Source organism: Camelus dromedarius, chromosome 25 (genome assembly GCF_036321535.1).
Source record: "Camelus dromedarius isolate mCamDro1 chromosome 25, mCamDro1.pat, whole genome shotgun sequence".
Classification (NCBI taxonomy): Eukaryota; Metazoa; Chordata; class Mammalia; order Artiodactyla; family Camelidae; genus Camelus; species Camelus dromedarius.
Window position 1 is genome coordinate 1,436,899 of NC_087460.1, and position 26,468 is coordinate 1,463,366.

General features: G+C 47.2%; 1 protein-coding gene and 1 long non-coding RNA gene across 15 annotated transcripts in view; one reads left to right on the forward strand and one right to left on the reverse strand.

The window, feature by feature from the left end:
- Positions 1-26,468, reverse strand: part of ERC1 (ELKS/RAB6-interacting/CAST family member 1) — a 289,429-nt gene that overhangs the window by 110,368 nt on the left and 152,593 nt on the right. For 10 of the 14 annotated variants that reach the window (XR_010377761.1, XM_064478865.1, XM_031444368.2 and 7 more), the window contains 2 exons: positions 25,630-25,761; positions 324-484 (listed from right to left, as the gene is read on the reverse strand). Coding sequence is in view for 13 of the 14 variants with exons in the window: in XM_064478865.1 (XP_064334935.1) it covers positions 324-484; positions 25,630-25,761 (293 nt within the window). In the remaining variant the exon portion in view is untranslated. The remainder of the gene's footprint in view (positions 1-323; positions 485-25,629; positions 25,762-26,468) is intronic. The other 4 variants (XM_064478870.1, XM_064478872.1, XM_064478875.1 and 1 more) reach the window with 1 other exon arrangement.
- LOC135319295 (uncharacterized) lies at positions 10,497-20,130 on the forward strand. Its single transcript, XR_010377760.1, has 3 exons — positions 10,497-10,933; positions 12,117-12,234; positions 17,549-20,130. It is a non-coding gene; the product is annotated as an uncharacterized LOC135319295 (long non-coding RNA).

Here is a 26,468-nt window from a genome sequence, read left to right on the forward strand (position 1 = left end):
TTTTAAAAACTGCCTAGCCATCCTGTGACCCCAGAAGCCACAGTCACCTTCCTCAGTGAGCGCAAACACTTGCCTGAACTTTCCAGAAGGCTCTGGGGACTTCAGAGACACCAGCTGACACAGATACATGCACTAAATTCAGTGAAGAGGAGGCAAACCACTTCTGCGGGACCAGGGTTTGTCTCAGACCCGTTCTAAGGCGTGAGAAACACACGTGGGATGAAAGCGAGGCTAAGGGGCAATGAACGGGGCCGGAAGGTGAGAGCAGCGAGGACACGTCCCTCCCCGACACGCGGGCCTGAGGGCGGCGCCACCAAACTTACTTCATCTCCAGGACCTCCTCTAAGTGCTTCCTCCTCTCGGCCCGGAGGTTGGTCAGATGAGTTTCCTTCTCCGCCAGGGACTGCTGAGTCGAGGACAGCTTCGCCTTCATGGACTCCAGCTCCTGCTTCACCTTCTCCATGGCCATCAGTAACTCCTCCACCTGTGACAGACACGGGAAAGGGGAAAGCTGAACACCCGGCCCGGGTACGGTCAGAGGGGCCGGGCAACGGGCAGCACCAGGGTCCCTAACACTGAAGACACACCCCCCAAATATCCTGCACTGTCCCTGGTCAGACAGACAGAGCAGGTCAAGAAACACAGCTCTCATCTTCCCTCCACTGTAATTCCTCAGTGCAGGTCAAAAAGAACCTCTTTTTTTTTTTGATGAACTCAAGGTTTAAGAAGTAACACTCTGCCATAGACAGTCCCTTTTAAAGAATTTATTTGGAAATGGTCTAGAAACCTACATGGAAATAACAATATACTGGAGATAAAAATATAAGGTACAAAATCACAATAAATACCTCTAGAAGGGTTTTAGGAAATAAAAGCCGTAAACTCGACTCATAACAGATGCAGGGTGAACATAAACGAGTCACTTATATTTGCGCAAACTAAGATTCTTCCACCTCACCAGGACGAAGAATTCCTTTTTAAAGAAAGAGCTAGGATTCAATCAGATAATTTCCTGCTCTAAAGCAGGCAGGTAGAGCTTTTTCAAGGAAGGCAAGAAGAAAAAAAGAAAAATACATGAGCAGATAGAGAAGAGACAAGATGCTTTAAAAAAAACACCCACAAAAACGGCAGAGAGAAAAGAGACAGACACTAAAACACCAGAAACTAAGAGGGCAGGTCGTGTCCTTTATCAGTCGTTTCCCTGTGCTCTGGGTGGTTCCAAAACCAGAATTTACACAAACACACTCATCTTACGTCAGAAGCAAAAAATACGCTGACCACAGTATCTGTTATTACCTAAAAGCGACCTCGACCAGATAATCAGCCGGCCAAGCACACCCATCAGAAGCCCTGACGTCAGGCCGCTGCTGGACAAGAGGTCACCTTGGTTACGGTCCTTTTCAGATGTAGAGGAGGGCGCAGGCAGACTGACAGGTAACAGCCGTTAAACACGGAGGGTAAATGCGTACATTCAGCTCTTCGGTGCTTGAGTTATTGTACTTCGCGTATCTTCTCAGAAGCGATCGAGTTAATGTGCAGCTAGCAGCACCCGACAGCCCCAGTCGCTGGGAGAGTTCAGGCTGTGAGCAGAGCTCCCTGGACGTGTGTTCACGTAGCTGCAAGCTTTACACGGACACAGATCACTGCCTGCCCCTTTGAAAACTGTCAGTGAGGATGACGCCATATTATCAGTTTAATTCATATAAAATCTCATCTACAACTGGATTGAAGCGATGCCCCAAGGTATGTTCTTTTAGCACAAAGTCAGTCATCAACGGCACACGTACAGCAGCGCTAATAAACGGAGCCTGCGATGTGTCTGTCTTTTACGAACTTAAACACATCTCACAAGATCTCCCTCCCATCCCGCCTTCCACCGCTCCCGGCACACTGTCCCTTCAGGCTCCTACGTAACTTGAAAGGATATTTTATACACACAAAAGCGAGCAGGTATAAACAGACTAGTCCTCCTTTTTCTATACAAAAGGAGGTCTCCTCTACACACACTCTCATGCATCTAAAATTTTTGGCGAACGTTTTATTGAAATGCAACATAAATATGGAAAAATACACAAATAACAAACGTACCACCTGAAGAATCCTCTCTAAGTGAACAAGCTCACGTGAAGAGCACACAGACCAACAACGGAACCTCACCAGCACCCCGAGCCCCCTCACACCCCTTTTCCAGATGAAGAATAACTGCGTCTCTCAAACTCTAGATGAGTTGCACCTATTGCTCTAACTTCACACAAACAGAATCACATAGGATGTAACTTTAAGCACAGATTTCTTCACCCGGTGCTGTGCCGGTGAGACCTGCCCGCCCCGCTGGGCAGAGCCGCACTCCTGCACTTCTCCTAATCGTGCGGCAGTCCGCCGTGTGGAAACAGCAAAATCCACTGAAGGCACTTCCGATAAACAGTGTTAAGTTTTAACGGAGTTTAATAAGTTTTTTTTCCTTTATACATGTTCATGTTCAGAGCTTTCTGTATCATGAATAAGACAGTGTTGTCTATCTCAAGGTCACGATGGTCTTCTAAATCCTGTGGACTACGTTTCACATTTAGGTATACAACATACATGCAACTGATTTTTCTTAACACGGTTTAATGGTCAGATCCACCCTTATCAACATGGACACCCAGCAGACAGCACTGCAGCAGCAAGGTGCTCTGGGCCCACTTGGCAAAAGATCAGAAATTACTTAAGGGCCACTTATAACTTACAGGAAAACTGACTTAACAACGCTTTATGTTGCCCATCACCACCTCTAAATTTCATAAACGAGCAATGTGAAATGTCATATGCTTTTTTATAAGGTATTTGTATACATTCCAGAGCCAAGAGCAAAATACACATTTATACACACTCAGCACCAGGAGCTCTGCAAGGGCAGCTGCTACCTGTTCCCTTGGGCTCCCTTGGGATAGGAAGTCACTATTCTTAACTTGGGGTACTTATTTCGTGCCTTCTTTATTTATACCTCTGACGCATACATTCCAACATAAATCACTACTCAGTTTTATCAGTTTATGAACATTGTACAGATGGAATCTACCGACTTTCTTATTTCATCACAAACTATATTTACTCACACATACAAAAAAAGGGCCCACCATGTATGTATAACCCAGAACCAAGAGCGAACCGCACCCACACACCACCCCCTCCACAGCTAGAGGCCACGACCACCAACAGCACTGAACACCACGGAACCAAGGTCACGGCTTCCCACTGAGCTGAAGGGCCTCCCTGGAGAAATGGTGCTCTGGGGGCAGAAATGCACTAAGATGAACTCTGCACATCTTATGCCAAAAAGTGAGAGAAACAGGGATTTTGGCAAAGAGGGATCATGACACAGAAACCCCGACAAAATCGTAAAAAATGCAGCATAAGGAAAAAAAAGGAGAAAACTATAGAGGAATACCCTTATGAACATAGATGCAAAAATTGAGATTCATACCAAGAATGCAAAGTTGATTTACCATATAAAATAAATGTAATAAATCATATTAAAATATAGGACAAAAACCACATGTTCACTTCAAAAGATGTAAAAAAGCATTTGACAACTTTCAGAACCTTTCCACGATGAAAACGCAGCAGACCAGGAAAAGAGGGGGACCTCCTCAACTCAACACATGGCGTCTGCGACAAGCCCGCAGCCAGCACGGTCCTCTGTGAAGAAAGACTGAATGCTCCCCCTCTGAGGCCAGGACCAAGAACCAGACCAGACGTCTGTTATCAGAACTTCTGTTTAATATTGAACTAGAGATGATGGCCAGTAAAAATCAGGCGACAAAAATTTAAAGCATCTATGTGGGAAAGGAAGAGATACAACTTTCTCTGGTTGAAGATGACACGATCTTACACAGGGAAAAATTCTGAGGAATCCACTTAAAAAAATAAACAAGTCTACAAAGGTTGCAGGATACAAGATCGATATACAAAAATCAACTGTGCGTCCACACAGGCCATGGGCAGTCTGAAAACGGAACTGAGAAAACCATCCCATTTGACACAGCGTCAACGAGAAGGAAATGCCCAGGCGTAAGTCTAACAGAAGAAAGGTGAGACTCACGCTGAGAATCATGAAGGCTGCCGAAAGGAAGTAAAGAAGATGTAAACAAATGCAAAGAAGACACGCTCATGGACGAAAGACTTACCATTGTTACAATGGCCCTTCTCTCCAAACTGATCCAGAGGTTCAGGCAAGTCCCTATGAAAGCTCCGTGGGTTTTTGTTTTTTTTTGCAGAAACTGACAAGCTAATCCTGAAACTCATATGGAAATGAAAGAGAGCCAAAAAAAGAAAAGTCATTGGAAAGAAGAAAAATCAAGTTGGAGGACTCACACTTCTTGACTTCAAAACTTACTGTGAGTTTCGGGACAGTACTGGCGGCAGGACGGACAGGAAGACCAGCGGGAAGAACTCAGAGCCCAGAGGTGAACCCTGACTTTTACGGTCAGCTGATCTTTGACAAGAGCGTCAAGGCAGTTCGGGCTTGTTCTGCCTTTCTGACAGCAGTGCTCCACAGGGAAGGTGTGCACTCACTACATCACACAGAGACACACGGTGATGGTCTCACTTTTAGCAATAATGCCGATCAGTCGGTTCAGACTTTCTCACGGTTGCTTTCTCAGTTTCACCAGGTTCTTTGATCACTTCAACAACGATCGGCGAGGTTAAACATTCCATTTATTTACGCAGCATTGGCGCTGCTCCCGTGAAACTCTCAGTCAGACCTCTGCCCGCCTCCCCCAGCTTGTCCACCTCCTCCTTCTTGGTCTGGAGGTGCCTCAAACACACGAGTGAACATTCTAGACATCTTTCATCAGTTTCATGCACAGAAAACTTCCTCCAGCGGGTGGTTTATGTGTTATTTTCATTGTGGTGTCTTTTGACAATCAGAAATATGTTAATGTAACTGAATTTACTACACCTTTATGTCAGGATTTATAACTTTTACATCCTGTTTAAGAAATCTCTTCCTGCACCCAAGTCATACGATATCTCCTACTTCTATATGGCTGCCAGGGACAGGCTGAGCTGGTGGTGACAGCTGCTCCCCTGCAGTTACGGCCTCTATTATCCACCCACACCCTCGCCGTGGCCTCACGGTGGGCAGAGCACACTTCTCCGACCCTTGGTTTTGGCCTGGCTATGTGACTTGCTTGGGCAATGGGATGCTAGCAGACCAGACGCCAACTGGGGCTTCCAGCCTGTGTGGTTAGGGGCATTTCCACCACCGCCAAGGAAGCCATGCTCTGAGTAGCTGCTGCCGCTCAGCTGGGTCCACGAATGAGCCAGTAAGACAAGACACCTCCGTCAACAGCTAAAGCAGAGCTGACCGCACTAACCTCCAGTCGGTGTGACCGAGAAACAGTGCTGCTTGCTGTGTGTGTGTTAGTCAGCGCTGTCCGGGGGAGCAGAGCCGGCAGCACACGCACTGAGTGGAGCACGTGTGTGCGTGTGTGTGCCCATACACACACACGCACGCACGTATGCACGCACACACTGCTGTCAGTACATACCCTGATGAACAAAACACATTAATTAATTAAAATAGAATAAACATACCGCAACGACACTATAGTACTACGCTATGTTAAACGTACTATAAAATATATATTAACAAGGAATATGTGTGACGCATGTTTTATAAGGAACTGGCTCAGGTGATTGTGGAAGCTGCCAAGCGCCAAGGTCTGAGAGGGAGCAGACAGCTGGGGACTCCGAGAGCAGACAGAGGCCGGCAGGCTCGAAACCACGGAGAGCCAGGGTTTCAGTCCAAGCCCCAGGCAGGCAGAAGCCGAAGTCTCAGCTCCAATCACTCAGGCAGAGTTCACTTCTCTCTGGGGAGATCTTTTCTGTGCTAGTCCAGCCTTAAACTGACTGGGAGGCGTGAACAGAGCAGGATGTGTCCACCCACATGACGGGGGGCAATCGGCTTTGCTCGTCTGTTGACTTAAATGCTAATCTCATCCAAAAACACCCAGAATAAAGCCTGGACAGACACCTGCGCACCTCGTGGCCCAGGCAGGCTGACGTACAGAAAGAACCATCACAATCTGCTCCTGTTCCTCTGCGGCTGTCACACAACACCTGACTGAGAAGCTTTCCAAGAGTTTTAAAGCGCTGCATGCATTTCACATTTTGTCTTCAATCCACCTGGAATGGATTTCTTTTGTACGATGTGAGGTAGGGGTCTAATTTCATTTTTTTTCCCCATAGGGAAATCCAATGTCTCAGCACCATTTATTGAAAAATCCATTCTATCTTCACCTCTGACAATCATCGTGTGTCCCCAGAAGCATGGGCAAGTTCCTGTGCTTCCTGTGACGATCCGCTGGTCTGCCCCTTCCTACACCAGACCCACATTGTCTTAATTATTACAGCTTTACAAGGCTTGATGTCTAAGAGCACGTCAGCTACTCTGGAATTCCTGCAAAGAACATCGGGTCTACCACAGCCCAGGCACCGTTGTAGAACAGTTCACGAGAGAGAGACATGTTAGGAGTTCAGTATCTTTCAAACGAGGTTTATGATTTTCCCACGAAGATCTCAAACGTTCTTGTATTTATTCTCTGACACTTCACACTTTTTCGATGTTATGTTAAATAGTATCTTTTTAAAAATGCAATTTTCACTTTGGTGCAGGTTATAAAAGTGCAACTCATTTCCGTACATTGATATTGTATCCAGCAGCTGATTCAGACACTCTTTCTGGATTTTTCACTTGCGACGTAGACAACCGTGGCATAACTTAATGACAGTGCTCTCTCTTATCTCACGATCCTTACTTGCCTCGCTGCACGGTCTGGAAAGCCTACAGAAATGATGACAGCACGCATTCCGTCTCATTCTTGGTCATAAAGGGAACACTTTCTAAGTTTTATCCGTAAGTAAGCAGTGTAATGTTTAGTCGCTGTCCTCTAGCAGGAAATTCCCGTCTACTGCTAGCCAGTTAAGGACTTTTTTAAATGACGAATCAATGCCAAGTTTCTATGTTTTTCGAGGTGATCACATGCATTTCCTCCTACCGTATTTTCACGTGTTGACGACAGTAATTAGGCTCCTGATGATTGATACCAGTCTTGAACTCCTGGAACAAACCTAACCTCTTCAAGCATTTCTTTCTCTTTCACGTACACTAATGTTGACCTGGCAACATTTTGTGCAGGAAGTTTTGCATTTACACTCATGGTTGAGACAGGTCTTTCCTGTGTGAGCCTTGTCAGGTTTTGGTGTGAAGTTATGCTAGCCTTGTAAAGTACGTCCCTTTTAAAAGTTCTCTGGAATTGTTTCTGCAAGGCTGAAATTGTTTGTTCCTTGTATGTCTAATAAAAATCATTAATATAATTCTCTGGCCTTGAAACTTGTGGGAAAAAGTTTTATTACTAACTCTTTTTTTCCAAGGCTTTTTTTTTTTTTTCCCCACATTCAGCTAGTTTTGCTAAGTTCCGTTTTTCTTGGCATTTGCTCATGTAGTCTAAGTTTTCAAGTGTCCTGGCAAAGATATCCCGTATCTTTTTCACCCTTGCAGGACTTGGGTTTATGTGCCTTTTATCATCCAGAAGTTGTTTGCTGTGCTTTCTTTTCCTCGTTTAGTCTCACCAAAGCCGGCCAACCTGGGGCGTATGGACCCGTTTTATACAAAGAGGGGAGGGCTGGCTGTCTGCTGGACTCTCCGCCTCGGGCTGCCATGGGCCTTTGACCAAAACCCGCGTCCACCAGTGCACAGAGTGCTTGCCTGTGAATTCCCTTTCTATTCATCCCGACCTGAGAGTCTTCCCCTTTCTTGCCCACTTACGAACACGTACTTCATCAGCCGTCTTCCGTGGCTCCTCTGGAGGTTGTCTTCCAGCCTCTGACCTGCCAGGGTTACAGACATGGTTCACCTTTCATCCCAAACTCACACGTACTGAGTTTTCTTGTCGGTAAAACATAACTTTCTTCAAGACTGCTGGATTCTCCCATCCATTTGAGTGCCAGACCCTCAGGGCATTTCTACCTCAGGTCATATATGTATCTAAATACGTTTTACAGCATTTTCGCATTTAACCCAAGAGCGGTGCCATAAACCAGGACTTCCGACGAATCACCTAATCTGTGCTCTGGCTGCAAGCCTGGGGAACAGTTTCAAAGTCAAACTGAAATGCTCCCCTTTCTGAGACTTTTCCACCGTCCCAGGGAGCACATTCAGCTGCTGCCACCCGGACACACACCCCACGGCGCGCCCACCTCCTGCAGCTGTGGCTGACTCTGGGCGCGGTCACTGAGAAGGGAGGTGATAAAGCTGAAGGGGAGGAAAGAGGAGCCGCGCCACACCGAACAACGCGGGCAGTCGCCACAACTTTAAAATGTGCTCTGGTCCCAGTCTGATTTCCAGAAGCGTATGTTTTAAGACATTAAAAAAAAAAAAAAAAAAAAAAAACACCTGGGACTCAAGTATGTAACTTGATCGCGTCCACTAACGTATCAAGGAGAAAGCGCAGGGCTTGACCATGTGCGGTGCCAGCAGGACCAGACGGTTTGCTGAAATCACCAGCTAATAGACTTTTACTCAGAGTAAGAAGGGAACCAACTCCGGCTTCCCCGCGGACCCGCTTCCCTAAGACAGCAAGGCAGCTGGGTGCCGCAGGTGCTGGCACGGACCGCACCTCTGGTTCCCGCCTTCTGTTCCACAACCCAGGGCAAACACTCTCCGTGGCCTCCAAGGCGCTGATGGAAGGTCTTGTTACAGTTCCATGGGAAGGTAAGAGGTGTAAGTCTCCACAGGCAAAAAAAGGTTTAGAAGAAAAAAGGGGGGGAGCACCTGGGGGTGGAGCATCCATCCTGTAGGCCAGTTTTCCATGTAAGTCCACTAGTTTTCCTGTTTCCGATGAAGTTCTAGAACAAGACCCACTCTGCTATACAGTTACAAAAAAAAAAAAAAAAAAAGGTTTCCTAGCTCCGGAGCTGAGAAGCATGTCTGAAGCACGAGTGGGAACTTGCGTCCACGCAGCCGGCTGTTCCAGGCGTCGCACAACCACTACTACCGAGAACCCGAATTTACAGAACTCCCAAGACACGTGTGCCAGCATCTCTACTAGGAATCTTCTCTCTTATCCCAACACGTCCTTCTGCCCAGCGGGTGGAGGTTCTCTGACGAGCCACACGCCACAGCACGGCACTTCACAACCAGGGGCCGCGTGGCTATCACGGGGGAGGCACGCGCCGTGGCTGGGACGCTTGGAGGTGCTCTGCGCACGTCACGTGTCGTCTCATTAAATCCTCACAACGACCCTGTGATGCAGGTATGAGCTATCGTTACCATCCTCACTTTTACAGAAGAGTTAACAGGCTTGGTGGGCTGAAGGGCCTTACTCCGCCAGAGGCGGTGGAGCGAGGACCCAGCCTACGCACACCCCACCGTATCCACAGTTAATGCTGCTCTGCTGCAACGGGTCAGTGTCCACAAGGTCCCGACACAGGTTTCCACAGTTACAGCCAGCCACTCACTCTGGGGACTGCTCCCAGGCCCACTTCTGCATCTTTTATCCTTCCTCTTCTCTCCCTCCTCTCCCACCCCCAAGTACTGAACTCCCAGCACGTGCGCGGTACTGTGTGTGTGACACCACGAGGGCAGGACAGAAACACGTTTTCCTATTGCTCTCGAGCTTAGAGTCCACACAGAGATACGGTCATGAGTTAATAACATTCATAAATGTACACTCACGAGCCGTGAATAGTTTTATTTAAGGAAGTACAGGATGCCACGAAGATAAGTAACCTGAGGCCTTGACCTACGTTTTGGGGACCTAGAGAAAGGTTCCCCAGGAAAGTCACGGAGAAGGTGAGGAGCAGACAGCTTTCCAGCTCCAGGGCCCAGTATGCTGAGCAGCCCTGAAGGGGGAAGGCACACACCCATGGGAGAAGACACACAGGACCAGAGTATCCCCGAGAAGCCCTGGGAACAAGGGGAAGGAGGTGCAAATACGGCAGGAAAGGAAAGAAGAGGCAGAAGGGTTTTGGCTTTTATCCCAAAAGCAACAAGAAGGTAGCAAAGGACGTGACTACACGGAGGAGCAAGAAAATTTAGAAAGTCCAAATCAGAAAGGCTAAAATAGTGCCCCAAGGAGTCCAAGCTGAACAGAGAGGGAAGCAAAGACAGGGCCAGGGGTCAGTATAAAGCAGAAAGAGACACCGGAGCTCAAGTGATGCAGAAGGATGGCTGCAGTGGGAATACTTGAACCAGAAAAGGAAAAGGACAGGAAACTGAGGTCAGGGAGAAGATGCTGTGATGAGCGGGTCCAGAGGTGGACCAGGTGACCGAGTTCCAGGAGGCCGCACCCGGAATGAAGGCAGGCGGTGGAGGCGGCGAGCTCTCAGGTGGGGCCCCGAGAGACAGACACACGGGTTACCCACGCAGACTCTGAGCTCAGTGAGGGAACGGAAGTCTCCCCCGAAAACCCCAGAGCCCGCAGCCAGCCAGCATGAGCCTCGAAGATTCTTGTAAGAGTGTGCCTGAACAGCGGCCTGAAGGCGCAACAGGAAACAGGAAGGGCGAGGGGCCCACCTCCAACCCCCAGGTTCAGGAGGAACACATGTTTATCACAGAGCGGCCGCCGGGGTCCGCGGGAGACGCCAGACCACACTTCAGGCAAAGGCGGTGGAAACGGCTCCAGGAGGAAAGTGAGAACGTCCGTGCCGGGCTTCGCACGGAGAAGACGCGCGGTGACCGTCTGTCGAACGGGCGAATGAATGAAGACATGTGAACCCATGACCGGGTGGGAAGAGGAAAAAGGACGAGGAGAGCTACAGAGCTGGGCTGCGGCGGGCAAGCCCCGAGCAACACGGGGAAGGCAGACCTCGCTCCCGGCTTCTCCGAAGAGGGCGGGCACTTCTGACTAAAGCAAAACAAATCTGATGCCACTAAGATAAGAAGGTAAATTTTTTATTTTTTTATTTTTAATTTTATTTTTTTAGTCCCCATTTAAATGCATGTGACTTACATGTTAGTGTTGATTATAACTTCCTATTAGTTTATTGAAAATAAAAAATAGTATTTTGAGGTAACCTAATGGTAACGGATCCCAGGGAATTCAGCAATACGTCAAACTGAGGGACGTCAAATGCTCCCAGCATCTTTCATTCCTGACTTTACGAAGAACCCAAACATGAGGGGAAGTCACAGACAGAGCTGAAGAAGAGACCACAGGAAGCGTATTTCCACAGCTCAACTCTGGGGGTCCCGACGTGCCTTGGCTTTCCAGATACTGCGGCAGCTCTCCAGTAAGTCAGCACCGCAAGGTGACACCTTAGATAATTCACGTGCCGCTGGGTGAGGCGCTTACAGAATGTTCTCATCGTCCCTCAGAATGCGCATCCCCTCCCCCCAGGACACCTACTGACACGTGTGGCTGGCAGGTGCCCACCGTGAGGGCTGGCCTGCGCAGGGGCTACGTTACCGACCCCGCCGTCCTTCACTGGCAACTGCCTGGAAGTTTCCAGCAGTATCATGCTGTGGCAACCCTCAACTGAAGATAAATTTAAAAAGAGAGGAAACAAAACCATATGAAAGAAATGCTTGTTTTTCAAGCCATCTCAATTTTCCATTTTAAAAAAAAAATCATTTCAGAGAGGGCGTGGGCAGATAAACCCTGTAATAAGCACCCTCACTCCTAAGCGGAGCCTGAAAGGACAGGCATCGGTGACACGTGGGTGCACGTCTTCAGAGCAAAGCACTGTCCTCCTGCTGGTGGGACTCTCAGCGTCCGAGTCCCGGAGGCTGGAGGGAGGCTTCAGGAAGGGCCAGTGTCCACCTCACTGCCATTCTATTGAGATTTTCTGGTAACACAGCATCAAAACTGAAAGCTAAACAAACAAACAAAAACCCTAAAAGCTACAAATCTGAATTAAGCACTGAAAACTATTTTTGGCAGAAGACTGCTACTTGATTGATGTCTCCCATAATTTGCTTATTTTAGCAACAAGTAGGCTGTGCCAGAACCAATGAAAATGTAAAATTAGTGATTCCCTGGTGCACATTAACTCCTTGGCTCCGCTTCTACTCCTGTAAGAAAGGAGGACAGAAACCATCTCAGTAACATGCCTTTTTCTTTCTCTAGCAGCGGAACCAAGGAAGCCAGGGCATTGTACACTCTCCTGCATCTGGGAGAGTAACTCGGGAGAAGAAACACAAAAAGAGAAGGAGGGACAAGACTTTCTCTTGAACTTCAAGCTCTGGTAAGTTCTCTCCTGAAAAAAACAAAAGCTTCTGCGTCACCAGGAAGTCAAGATAACAGGGTCAAGCGTGTGCTGGAGGGCTGTGTAAGTTGTCCAGATTTGGGGAAGAAATTTCCTCCTTAGCTGAAATCATCTGGTTATTTCAGATGGAGAAAACTTCAATTCTACTTTATTACAGAAAACAGCCAACCCCTCACGAGCTTAACGTCACCAGCAGGGGACAGAGCATCTTCCTCTAAGGTCAAGTGAACAGTGGAGTAAAACAACCTCACACTGTTTCCCTACGTTTTCAACAACAAAAACAAAAATCAAACAGCTACCAAGAAGTAAACAGAGTGATGGTTCAGTAATTAGAGACACATTTTGAGAAGAAAACGTATTATTTCAATATAACGCCTGGAAAATGGTTACAAATATTGACAAAGACAGCTGTTTGACCTTATCAAATGTTTATTATTAGCCAGAGGAGGAAAGTAAGTCTGAGATTTAATGTCTGGCAACCAAGGATACCAAGCGGGAGCTCCTATCACGTGGGCGTGTGTGTGTACGTGTACGTACACACACACACACACACACACACGCAGGATTATTCTGGCCCTAAGAATAGGACTCAGCATTTGAATACCGCCTTTATCGGCTACAAAACACGTATGGGGTAACCCTTCACTCCACACAGGTGAGAGCTGAGGCTTAAAAGATGACTGCACTTGCCGAAATCACAGCTAACAAACAGAAGAAACCGAACCCGCATCGCTTGGCTTCCGGCTCCATGCACTTGGCACAAACACCCCCCCTTCATTCTTTAATAATGGAGACGAGAGACGGGACAGGGAGCGCCAACCCAGAGCTGGGGCCACGCTGCGTACAAACGTGGCCTGCGGTGCAGGCTATGCCCTGCTGTGCGGATTTCTTCAGGAAAAACATCCAGGAAGGTGCAGCCAAGGAGAATACGGACTGCATATGACGATCAGTGGGAAGGCATCTGGAGCTTACGCCTTCACCTTCAGCCTGACCTTGGAGGGGCGCCCCCATCGCCAGTAACTCGGCTTATCAAACTTCTCAGCAGGTGGTAACAGAATAAGGGCCAAACACCCCAAGAACTCACTTCAAGCAAACTAAGTATGGTCTGTTACAGATCTGCCACAAAGACTCCAAAAGCACTTCCCGCTGCAGGCGCACACGGCTCAGACGGCAGGACAAAAACACACCTGCTCTGAAACCCTGGGTCCACAGACGCGGGCCCTCAGCTCCGCGGCTCATTTTAGGGGGTGCCCAGGTTTCATTTCTTTTCTGCTGCAGTTAATTCTTTCATTTGATTTTAACTTATGAAAACATAGATGTGGTTCTTATTGTTGAATAAAAAGGGGGAAAAAATCAAGCTGGAATTCAGAGACATAGATATTTCCTGAACTTCTAGAATAACAGAATCATGTACTAGTTCATCAAAAGATTTTCAAGAGGAAGAAACTATGATGACAACCACGAGCGTATTATTCTAAGAGTTACTTTACGAACTACTGATACATACAGAGATTGTTTTTTTGGTCACAACCATCGCATGTGGTATTTCCTGGGGGCTCCAGTTTTCCTTCAGAATTTCTTCAGTTGTTGTCTACTGACCCCATCTGGCAACATCACAGAGGAAGTCAGAGGGGCTCCAGTTTCTGGCAAGTCTAACTTTTTTATTTTATGTAAGGAGGAAATAAGAAAACAGAAGTTCAGAGTGAAAGAACTTAGGGATTTTAGCTTTACCCTTCTGTAATATACAGGACAGAGGGAAACCGTGCAATTAAGAAAAAGCCATTCGAGCAGAAAGAATTCATGTTTCTGTCTTTTCCTTGTTGTTCTTGAAGATGCTTGCTAGTATTCTGATCTAATGAAAATTTTATTAAAACTCTGAGGTCTCTGCTTGTTCATTTAATACAAAGATGAAGTAATTATCTCACAACTGTATCTAGCATAATTGGGTAAGATTTTTTAAAGTACAAGGTAGTTCAAAATTTTAAGTACAGAGTTACTAAAAAATAGAGAAATGCCAGCTTAAACCATGCAAATCGGCCCTGAGATGACAGGTTTTAGTTGCCCATCATTCTTACTGTCGACATTCAGAATCTAATTCTACTAAAGGGGTAAAAATTCAAAGGAGAAACTAAAGGAGAGTTTTAAAAATACACCAAGAGTTTCACTTTTTTTTTTTTTAACTTCAGTTTTATTGTTTGTTTTTTGTTGTTTTGGGGCATGCAATTAGATTTATTTCGTTATTATTATTATTTTTTAAATGGAGGTACTGGGGATTGAACCCAGGACCTCATGCATGCTAAGCAGGCACTCTACCACGGAGCTACCCCCTCCCTGCCGAGAGTTTCATTTTAATTCACCATCTGACTTACTATTCCACTCTTGTACAGGTGGCCACGACACTAATACAGAGTTTCAACTCTTCTTTTAACGTTTCCCTGTCTGAAACATTGGAGTTTCCAGACTTGCTGTTATTTGAACATATTTGGGTAACTTCCCTTAATAAGTGGGACTGAAACGCAGAATAACGCTGCGCTGCCATGACTGCAGACCGCATCATTCCTTTAACTTAAAGCCCACTGCATACATCGCTCTGAGATCGGAAGAAGGAAAAGTCTAAACATGGAGACTTCTGCCACGGCAGGGTACAGCCATTTAACTTCTTCTTTCAACAAGCCAGAGATGGCAGAATTCTCTTTGAAGTGGCAGCCCTGTTGGCCTTTGAAGTCCCCTGTCAACTGCAGAATGGCTCTGGTGGGGTTTGTTTTGTAGCCAGCTGTCACCATGAAGGCAGACATGACGTATTTCCAGCAGTCTCACTTCAGGGTCTGTCAAGTGGCTGATTTCATAACCAGTCACCATAACAAAGGAGACGCAAACTCACTGACATCAGAGCAAGAGTCTACGACAGAACTTACTAGGTTCCTCTGGACAGAGCCTGATCTGAACACAGAAATGACCACACAATGGCAAAGAGATAACGGTCACATCTCCTCAGATCCCTGAACGTGAAAAACATACTTTCCATGTTTGTCAGTAAAATGTTTCATAACAGCAGTGTCTCCAGTCTGGGCAGTGATGAAAATGATGACTTCTGCAGGAGCCAGGGAACTGCTTTAAGAGCACAGCTTACACTGCTAACTCACAACTGAACTTTCTTGCATAAGTTCTGCGAAACACCTTTGTATTTGTGATGCTTCCAGGCTGCTCCGCTACTGGCGTCAAAAATCCCCGTCATTCCTGACACAGAAATCAGTTTAAGACATAAAGGGGTAAGTAAAGAAAAAGAATCTAAGGTGTCTTAAGAAACCTCTAGAACTATAAATGTAGCCCACTATAGCCTTACATAACAGGAAACAATCTCAATAACGTTATGAACCTGTTTTTAAGGTGGGGAGAGACGACACCAACCGAATGAAAAACCAAATGTCAGATTTACGGCGACGGTCACAAGTATCAGGAAGGACACAAGGTGGGGTCGTAGCAATCTGACCTCTGTCCCCATCTGCTACACGGAATGTCGAGTCTTCACGTGGCTTCATGACCGTGGCCTGCTGCTGTTTCAGACACGCAGGTGGCTCCTGGGGGCTGACAGGTCAGTCCCAGGACACACAAACCCCCACTCCCCGCTGAAGGACAGGTCACGGACAGCGATGGCTTCTAATCTTACTTTTCCATTCTGGCTACCGTGCTTTCAAATGAAGCACTGAAAAAAGTAAGCTGTGCTCAGATAATAAGATCTATTCTGAGTCCTTACAATTCTGAACTCCTTTGAGTTTTTCTGATCCGAGGACAAAGTGCGTCACCAAATCCTGTGGAAGGGAACGGCAGCAAAGAATAAAAACATGTATTTCTTTTAAAAAATTTTGGTAATGTCTGTAAAAATCATAAAATTATCATGAAACTTTAAATTGTTTAGTAAATAAAGAAATGTTGCTGTTACTAGGCGTACAAACATTCAGGTGGTCGGAATTAAAGTTCACTCATTCACTCGATAAATATGCAGCGAACGCCACGCACCAGACACGGGGGCAGGTACCCAGGGCACAAGAGTGGGCCAGACGCGGCCCAGCCCTCGCCGAGCTTCACTCCACTAGAGAAGGCAGCACCTCTCGATAAACAGTAATTGAATGAATAATGGAATAAATGAAGTAAATGACGTATCTAAAGCCACTACCTTTTAACAACGCTGGGAGGCACAGCCTCACGGTGGACAGATGTCTCTTTCTCACTCACGTAACCGCTCTACCCGTTTCCTCTCCCAGCTCCACTGCTCACCCTGTAAGTCGAACTTATGTGGATATGGGGTAACACACACAATTATGCCATCTCATATTTTCCCATCCTTTCTTTTTTCCCCACTATTTCTTAAATGAAAAATTACTTTTGACAAACGTGTTTTAAGACCACGGATGATTTTCCAAAAATGAAATTGAAAAAAGGACCAGTGACAAGCAGAAGTGCACGTGCCTGTGTACTTCAGGACTTGCTGCAACTCCGTCCGACTCCGGAGAAAAACCAAGTACAGCTGCTGTAGGCGTGCGTCTGGGTAGGTGGCTACGCATCCCCCCAACACGTCAGAGGGCCCCGCTGTCCCCCACACTGGCCACTAGACAGACGTGGCCGTTAAGTGTAATTAAAGCTAAATCAATGGGAAAACTGGGTTCTCCTGGTGCTCCAGCCACGTGTCAGGAATTTAATAGAAACGTCTTGGCCAGAAGAAACAAGACCTCCCCGCCATCGCCACGCTCTGCTGGACAGGGGTGCTGCAAAGGCTACGGAGGCTTCAGGAGCGACCAAGCGCCTGGGAAGAAAAACGCACCTTCACAGAATTTATGTCAAAAGTGAAAAAGGAACTTATTTAGAATTCAAATCCTTCTAATGGGGAATGGTATTCAGAGACCACATGTGAGCACTAGGAGTGTACACTGCTACTGGGGGAAAAAAACCATGTTTTCTAGGTATTTTTGGTCCGTAGGAAATGTGTGTGTGTGTGTGTGTGTGTGTGTGTGTGTGTGCGCACACCTGTGTTCTTAAGGGGAAGAAAGTCATAAATATTCAAACAGATATTTCCAATTTTAATTTAAAGTTATGAGGATCAGACACAATCTTTTTCATCCTAAACATGCTGTTAACTCCTTACTTCCAGGAATAAGGTCTAAGCATGATGTATATTATGTATGTATGTAAAATGTGTATTTATTATGTAAATGTAAAATATGATGTAAAATGTATATTTTGTTTTAAATGGTGCTGAAAAGGTTTTTTTTTTTCTTTCCCTTTTTCCTTCCTACAGGAAACCAAAGAACACATGACTCTGTAAAGGGGAAAACAGCCCGAGGACACCTTTCTGGTCATTCACTACAGCTTCCCAAACGATCTCTATGAGGAAACCCTAGAAGGAAACTGGAAGGTAGTGGACAGACTCAGATCCCGCACTGACCTAAGACACACTCTCAGGCAGTGAGTAACCCAGTGACAAAAACAGTGCCCATGTGACCAACCTGACAGCTGGCTGTGGCGTCCTCAGGTGACGCTACAAATTCTAGGCGAGGCAACGGGAGGGGGCAAGGACTTCCTCAGGTCACAAGGATTAAACATGCTGTGTGCACAGGGGAACTTCTCATGCTCAGCACGCCATCACTGGCACAGCACGACCGGGCAGGGCCTGGAGATGCTGAGTTTCTCTGGGGCCTCAGGCTGGTCGGCCAGCCCTCCCCCGGGAGCTGCCGGGGGCAGAGGCAGTGACAACAGCAGCGTCAGCGGGCTACAGCTCGCTACTACGAGCGCCACACCCGCGGCCCCTCTCTGAGGAAGCCGGCACCCCGCAGCGCTGCCCTCAGCACCTCCTCGACAGCTCAGGGGCGGGCACAGCAGGCCCGCCGGAGACCACGAGTCCCGAGCGAGGGAACCGCAATTCCACCGAGGCTTCTCACTTGAGAAGGCGCTGCTTAGCTGCCGCGCAACACAGCTGCTATGTGACAGGTCCCGGGGTGGCTCTCTGAACTGGAGCATCAGAGTATACATCCTCTGCCCCTAACCTGTCGCCTCTGCCCTGACTGGACTTGACTGTCCCGACACTGACCACGCCGAACCTGAGCTCTTAGGACAAGAGCGTTTTCTCAGAAGAGATGAAAAGGCTGCCTTGAGGGCAGAAGCCACGAGCTCTGAGTCTGGACAGTTTCGGTGGAGCTGTCCATGAGAGACTGGAGTCAAGACATGGAGCAGACAGCCTGGGCCTCAGGAGGGAGAGCTGGGCTGGAAACCCCAACCTGACGTGGGACTTCCCACCACTGCTCCTGGCAGAGCCAACGGCCTGCAGCGCAATTTCCTGACTGTCATCCTCGAACGAGACCTTGAACACGAAGGTCATTCAGACCTTCTCACCTCACAACGTGGAACCACAGCTGACCTGCCAGGAGCCAGAAGATCATTTCTGTTTTCTCTTTCACCCTTACTCACACATCCAATTCATCCAATCTTTTAAGCTCTATTTCTAAAAGGCATGCTAAATCCACCACTTTTCCCCATTTCCCCTGCCAGGATGTGATCTGCTCAGCCTGATCTGCCCGGCCTCTCCTGGACCGGGGTCTTCTGCGCGATTGTGTTTGCATACCTGTTAAAGAGTTAATATAGCTAGGATTTTAGCTTGATATCTAATTTTTTTAAATCATAAGTTAAAGAATTGCAAAGAATATAATGTTATTTTTTAAATTGTTTTTTTAAAAATAAAGCACCACTCCTTTTTAAAATAGAAAATATCCAACGAAATACAAATGTCATGGTGACCTGACATCCACGCCAATCTATTTAGGAACCGTAAGGACAAACTGTGCTTCAGTGATTGAAAGTTTTACATTTTACTTTTGCTCTTTGACCTTGTATTTCTGTGCTACCTCTCCTTAAAATCTCGCACTCACAAAATTTATTTTGTGCTAGATTTTTTGTATAGAACCTCTCTCATACTTTTCTGCAACAAAAATATGTATAAATCTAAGTTTGGTATTCACAAAATTTCCGGTGGTCATAACTCTGTTAAGAAATTCTTTCGGATTGCGTAATCATTACAATTACTAGTAACATATGACCAATCAAAACTAAGATGAAGATCAGGTATTTTGAGAGACTAACTATTAAACATGAAGAGTGTAAAATCTCATCAACAACATGTCTTGTCCTTAAACATCTTTATCTTAATGACATCAGTGGAACTTTTACGTTTGATAGTTGAGATGTCTCTGGCTGAACATTACTGATCGCTGGGGAGACCCAGGATTCTGTATCAGGTCTAGAATGGGTTTCATTCCCACAGGCGTAAGCAGTAGCACGTTTTCACGAGAATAAACAGGAACGGGAGTTCGGCTAGGGCAGTGCTACTCGGCGTCCCGCAGCCTTGGGACCTACGTGCCCCAAGCTGCATAGCGGCCCGTCATCGAAAATCACTTCCAGTATCCACTGGCTGCCCTTCGATTCTGCTGAAAACAGAGAACTGCAAACAGTCTGGCTCTTCTCGCCCACTGTCTCTACACCAGCCCTTGGAATTACCCCTTGGTTGTGGTTTAAGAGGTTTCGCTCCCCAGGGGAATGCAGAACAGTGAGACCGAGGGGAGGGAGGTGCCCACCGCAGGGTGAGAAGGGGAAGTGAAAAAAGAGAATGTGCACACCTCAGACGCCTCCCAGGCAGAGCAATTTGAGGAAAAAGCACGCTTAGCCGCTGAGAAGCTGTGCCCACGGACCCTTGGGGGAAATGTTTGTGCATTTCCAGGCAGATAGGTACCTTGCTTTAAAGACCTGTGTGGCCTAGGCGACTCTAATCCCTCATCTGACCTCCCTGCTTCCACTCTCAGCTCTGCTGAAACCACGCTCCTGCAGCCAGAATGGTCCTTTTTTTTTTTTTTAAATTGAAGTATAGTCAGTTCACAATGCTGTGTCAGTTTCTGACGTACAGCATCATGTTTCAGTCATATATGTGTTCCTTTCCACACAGAATGATCTTTTAAAAACACAAACCCGAGGACGTCATGCCCTGCTCAGACCTCTGCCATGGCTTCCAACGCTCTCAGGAACACACACCTGTTGGCACCGCTGCCACACTCGCGCCACCGTGCGGTGCCCCTGGGGGTCGTCCTCGTGCACGTCAGCTCGCCCCTCCTCCTGACGCCGCCCCCTCCCCACGCTTCCTGCGCAGGCTTCCCGCCCTCAGGCCCCAGGCTGAACCCGCTCTGCACACTCAATCAACATAGGTCCTAACCTCTCCAACGCCACTGAATTACTGTCTATTCCGGAAATCCTGTTCTTTTCCTTTACAGCACTTGGCGATGACTTGTAAGTAAGTGCCAATCGTCAGGTTGGTGTCTGTGTCCCTCTGCGGACTGTAAGCTCTCTTGGGAGGGGAGACCACTGCAGCTCTGGCACCGCAGAGCCACCGGACACGCAATAAGGATCTGCCGAATGAACGAAAGAGCAAGCAGTCTCACAAATCAGTATCGTTCTCTGCTTAAAAAGCTTCCATGGTTCTGCACTGCCTCGACTATAAAATCAAAGCTGCAGAGTCCACGACTAAACGTGCTTCTGTACCACCGCGTGAACTGCCCTCCTCCTCCTGCAGGTCTGGCCATTCGTATCAACCCCGAACCGCAGCTACTAAGCACTCCCTGAGGTTCCCCGGATGCCACCAGCTCGCACCTATGCTGGCCCGCCCACACGGAGAACACTGACTGTCACCCCTCTGTGCCTCACTCTTTCTCTAAGACTGGCTCATGCATAAGCCGTCTCCTCCAGGAAGCCCTCCAGGATGCCTCCAATCTGGATTACTCAGCTGCACTTCCTCTCCTATTCTAAGGCTCTCTGCTCAGACCACTGCTGCTGGGACTCACCAAACTGAACCAGAATTATAAGTCAGTCCTCAGTCTTGCCCAGTGAACGCGAACCCCCGCAGGCGGAGGCTGTATCTACCACTGTTTTACTTCCAGTGCTTAGTACAGCATCTGGAAAACTACATGGGATTCAACAAAGTTTAGAGAAAAGGTAGCGCACGTAAAGTATTTTCTGAGCATTACTGCCACTTAATAAAAAATGAGGAAAATGTAATTTATTATAAAAACTCAGATGAGTACAGGATGCTGTTCATGAGACCAAACCAGCAGCTGTCCACTTTGGGAACAGGTGAAAGTCAGAAGGCCGTGGGAAGGATGGGTGGCACAGCCATGCTCCGTTACCGCACAGCGCGTCCACGGGCCACCCCGCCACCCGCGCTGCCACGGTGGCGGGCACCACGGCGGTAACCGCCGCGTGACCGGCTGGGCCAGAGCAGCTAATGAATCCGCACGAATAAAGACAGGCGGCACACGTGGCAGTGGCCACCGTGCAGCCTGGACTCGCTCTCGGCGTCCAGCCCCATTTCCTGTGCGACCGCAGCTGACACAGCGGCCCGGCTGAGACGGGGACAGGTGGGGACGTGCCGCCTCCAGAGGAGCACTCAGGCAGGACAAGCAAGCGGGCCCAGTGCCAGGGGCGGGCGCTGCACACACGCACCGCGTGTTTCGCAAAAAGAGGCCGCATCAAGTTCAGACGACTGCGCTGCCTAAGGTCAGGTCAAAGAACCAAAACCACTGACGAGGCGGTGCGCCGTGGGGGAGGAAAGGGATGGGCAGCCCTGGGGCGGGACCGCCGTGAAATCGAGGGGAACACCAGGCTGCCCAAGGCGTCCTGCAGGCTGGAAACGCACCTTAATCAAGTGTCATTTTGTTGTTGTTGTTCAAATGATTTTAATCACTGGAGTGTACAATTTTCAATATGCAAATAAAAAGTTTTAAAACTGGAATCAAAAAAAGAATTAAAAAGATGTAGATGCTCACTCATCTGTAACTATCTTGCAAATCACTGGTAAAATCTTTTGGTCTTCTAGGTCAAGGATTTACACCTGGGGGAGAACACAGCTCAGCGTTAAAGAGTGTGTGCTTAGTATGCCTGAGGTCCTGGGTTCAATCCCCAGTATTTCCATTAAAATAAATAAATAAACGTAATTACCTCCCCCTACAAAATAAAGCCAAAAAAACAAAAGAGCTTTGAAAATAAAACTCAGAACTCATGTGCAAATGTTAGTCTGAGAGGATGTATCTTTCTCATTGCTCAAAACACTAAAAAAATACACTGTAGGAAGAGGTAACAATCCAGTTTACTGAGCCACAAGAAAAAGTCTTAATACTTTAGAGGAATTTTAAAAACATTTAGTTAGCAATCTATTTGCAAATAGCTCCTTCAAAAATTAAATTTACTCTCAAATAATACCAGTAAAGATATTTAAAACATTCTTTTCAAGTGCAACCCCCACCCCAAAACCCAATGTATTAGGTGCAGGTATGAGGGACACGGAGAATGAAGGGGAAGCAGTAAGAATACAGGAAGAGCATCAAAAATCATCTTCCTCTGAGAGTTCTTCCTGCTCAAACTGCAGAAGGCTCTGCATTTTATTTTAATAAGACAGCAGTTCCCACACAACTGCACACTGCTCCATGAGAAACTCAGGGACGTGGACACCCTCCTCCAATCAGACGGAGGCCCTTCTTCTCAGAGGCTAAATTTAGGGAAGAGACAGATAAATCTGGGGCCGAGGAAGAGAAAGAGAATAATGTCCCTTGCCAAAAAAAGCCTCCCTCATTTAAGATATTTCAAACGAGTATTTGTAGGTTGCTTTGGTGCAGACAATTAGTATGTACAATGAAAATGAACAGTGGGGTTAAAAAGCAGGAAAAGATAAAAAAAGAAAAGAAAAGAACAGCAGACGAGAGCTGGAGAGGACAGTGGATGAAGGTTACACGGCCTCAGAAGTACAAACACAAGAGCAGCGCCTCCTACCTTCCGCCACTGAAAACCCAAAGCACTGGCTCATGCAGTATCTCACTCAACAGCTCCAGACAGGCAGTGAGGAGCAGAGCGGTGGGAGAAAGGTAAGCAGGGAAGAGAAAGAAAAAGGCATGCAACTAAAAGGGAATTATCTACAGCCACTTGAGAAGATTATGTTCAGTTTCTTATAAAGTGCAATACAGTCTTACGTACAATCTAGCAATCATATTCCCAGATGTTCACCTAGACGAGCTGAAGATTCATGTCCATGCAAAAACCTGCACATGAATGTTTATAGCAGCTTTATTCATAATTACCAAAAAACTGGAAGCAATTAAGGTGTTCTTCCATAAGTGAATAAACACCGTGTGGGCACACCCACGCAGTGGAACGCTATTCAGAGACAAAACAAAACAAGCTCTCAGGCCACAAAGAGACATGAGATAACCTTACGTGCAGAGGGCTAAAGGGAAGAAGCCAGTGTGAAAAGGCAGCAGGACAAAGGCCAGGAACCAGGAGACGGGGCGGGAGGACGAGGCGGAGCATCGAGAACTTGCAGGGACTGAAACTACTCGGTGCGAAACAGCAGTGGTGGATACGTGCCGTCCTACATCTAGTAAAACCCACGAAGTGTCCGACAGAAAGAGTAAACCAAATGCAAACTACAGACCAGGCAGCAGTGCGTCAGTGCTGGCTCGTGACCCATAACGACCGTCTCTCTCCTATCTGTCACACCAGTGCAAGATGCTAACAGGGGAACTGAAGTGGAGGAAGGCGTACGCGGACATTCTGTACTTTCTGCTCAAGTTTCCTGTAAACCTAAAAACTGATCTAAAACAAAGTCTAGAGGGGAGGGCATAGCTCAGTGGTAGAGCATGTGCTCAGCTTGCACGAGGTTTGGGTTCAACCCCCAGCACCCCCACTGAAACACACACAAACATACCTATGTACGCTCCCAAAACAAATAAAGTAAAACAATTTTTAAATAAAACAAATAACTGAAAAATTGTGCTGAACACTGGAATTTGACACAACATTGTAAAATGATTATAAATCAATAAAAAATGTTAAAAAAAAGTCTATTAATTATCAGTTAATCAATCTCTCAGCCCCAGAAAGCAAATTATAACCAGTTCACACAACAACAGCTTAAAAAAGAACACGTAACAGCAGCCTATGTACCGTGACATGATTTATCATTGACGGCCAAAATATCCACATGATCTGTGAATGTAAGGCTTGTCATTAGATAATGATTCCAAAGCAGAAAAAAATCTTTACAGAAAGAAAAAATGGGGAACATTTTGAAAATAAAGGGAAGGATGCAAAAAAGGTAAAATCAAGATAAAAGAAAATCTCTCCTGATCCTGGAACGGCAGCTGAAGCCACCCCTTCCCTGACCGGCCCCACCTCCCGAGCTCTGCTTACTGTACATTAATAAACACTCAAGCAGAAAGTGGACCACGGCGTTCATCTAAGAACGGGGCGCTGAAAGACATGCATTCTGGAATGATCAGTTTTCCTTCGGCCGTGCTAATAAACGTCAGTTTGTCTTTCTTCTACACCTGACGCTGAAGAACCCACCCTGGTACCTACAGTTACCAACGGCTCCCGGGTGGTGCACACCACGGCACGTCTGCTCTGGAAGGTGCCCGTCTTCCTTGCTCTGGACCTACCCTAGCTCACAGGCGCTCCGGCGGTCTGATCAAAGGGCTCCCAAAAGATTCCTGTTACCCTCTCCCTGAACACTTTTTATCTCTTTAGCACTTATATTTCTCCAACAAAAAGACGGAAATACCACAGAAGAAATGAACTGACATGGCGTGGATCTGTGGATGAGGCAGACTCAGAACCTCAAAGCACACCCACAGTCTCACGATGGGAGCGAGATTAGAGCCCTCGCTGGTGAAAACTATTTCTTCATTCACTTCTCCCATCTTTAGTCATTCTTCTTACTAAAAAGTTAAAAGCAAGGGTATGAGGATCTAAAAAGATGCATAAAAACGTATAAAACAAACAGCGACAGCAGAATTCTTTAACAAGTCACCTCCAGGCAGAGACACGCTGATCTGGGACCCCCAGGCCACGGCGTCTGGCCCTTCACGCCTGCTATCACCCTTACCTCGTCACAGCTTTAACTGCTCTGGTGAACGAGATGGGGCATCACGTGCAGAAGCTCTGCGCTACTTAGGCTGACACCGCTGACTCGGAACGTCCGCTCTCCCGTTCGCGGTGCAGGCAGGGCTGCGCCCGGTCCTGCTGCGCACAGGCTGGTTCCAGCGCGTCTCCTCGGCCGGCCCGGCCCGCGCCCCGGCCCCAGTTGGCCCCAGACGCTCAGCGCAGAGACGCTGCACTGCCTCAATCGGCTCCCACACAACCACATTTCAGTGCTCATTTAAGCCTAAATACTTACATCAGTGGTTTTGAAACTCCACAAGCACAGGGTACAGACAGTTTCCCTAAACTATACTGGTTGGGTTTTACCTTCTGTTTAACCAGCAGCACTGCCAGTAACTGAACAGAATCGCAGACCTGTCTCTCAGCACTGGTCCTGGCTGACTCCTCCTGGGCGAGCACCATTTCTCGCTCCGCAGTTATCTGCACACTTTCTCTTAGTGCTTCTTCCAGCTCTTCAATCCTGTCATCCTTCTTACGGAGACTGTCCTGGAAAACGATGGAAGACGAGGTGAAGCAGACGAATTACTTAACCCAAGGGGAGCCTATTTGTCAAGAAAGGGCTATTTGCTTATTAAAGGCTCTTCCCTTCAGAAGTAAATCTAAGCCCCAAAGATAGGGACACAGAGGAAAGAATAAAACAAGGGAAGAGAGAAGTAAAGGGGGGTGAAGAAGCAAGCTGTTAGGAGCAGGGGGCCAAGTTAGTTAGGCAGCAGAGCCCGTGATGGCTTTTCTCCACAACAGAGGGAATAACGCTGTCTGTGTGAGGCAGACAGGTCGCAAAGGCTTGATTACTTAAAAACACAAAGCTGTTTGTGAACCACTCTCCAAACTGGGCTTCCAGCCAGCTTTGAGGAAACCTAAGTCACAAGACTCAGTGCCAAGGCTTTCTCTCCCCACAAAGTCGAGCCCAGATGGGAAAGTCAAGTAAACAGCATCATCGCTCAGATGAGATTCTCCAGGTACACAACTGCTGGCAAACTAAGTCTAAAATAGGAAATAAAAGAGAGGGAGATTTTTCCAAATCAATTTAAGAGAGCAAAGTTTTCTCTTAATCTCATACAAGAGAACTAAAAATGGTAACTGGATACAACTGACCGGTCTGGCTAAGGACGAGTAATTTGGTTAGCCAACCGAAACGCACCAGCCCTGACATTCCATGCAAGATGAAGAAGTAAGTTTTGAGGACGTACGTG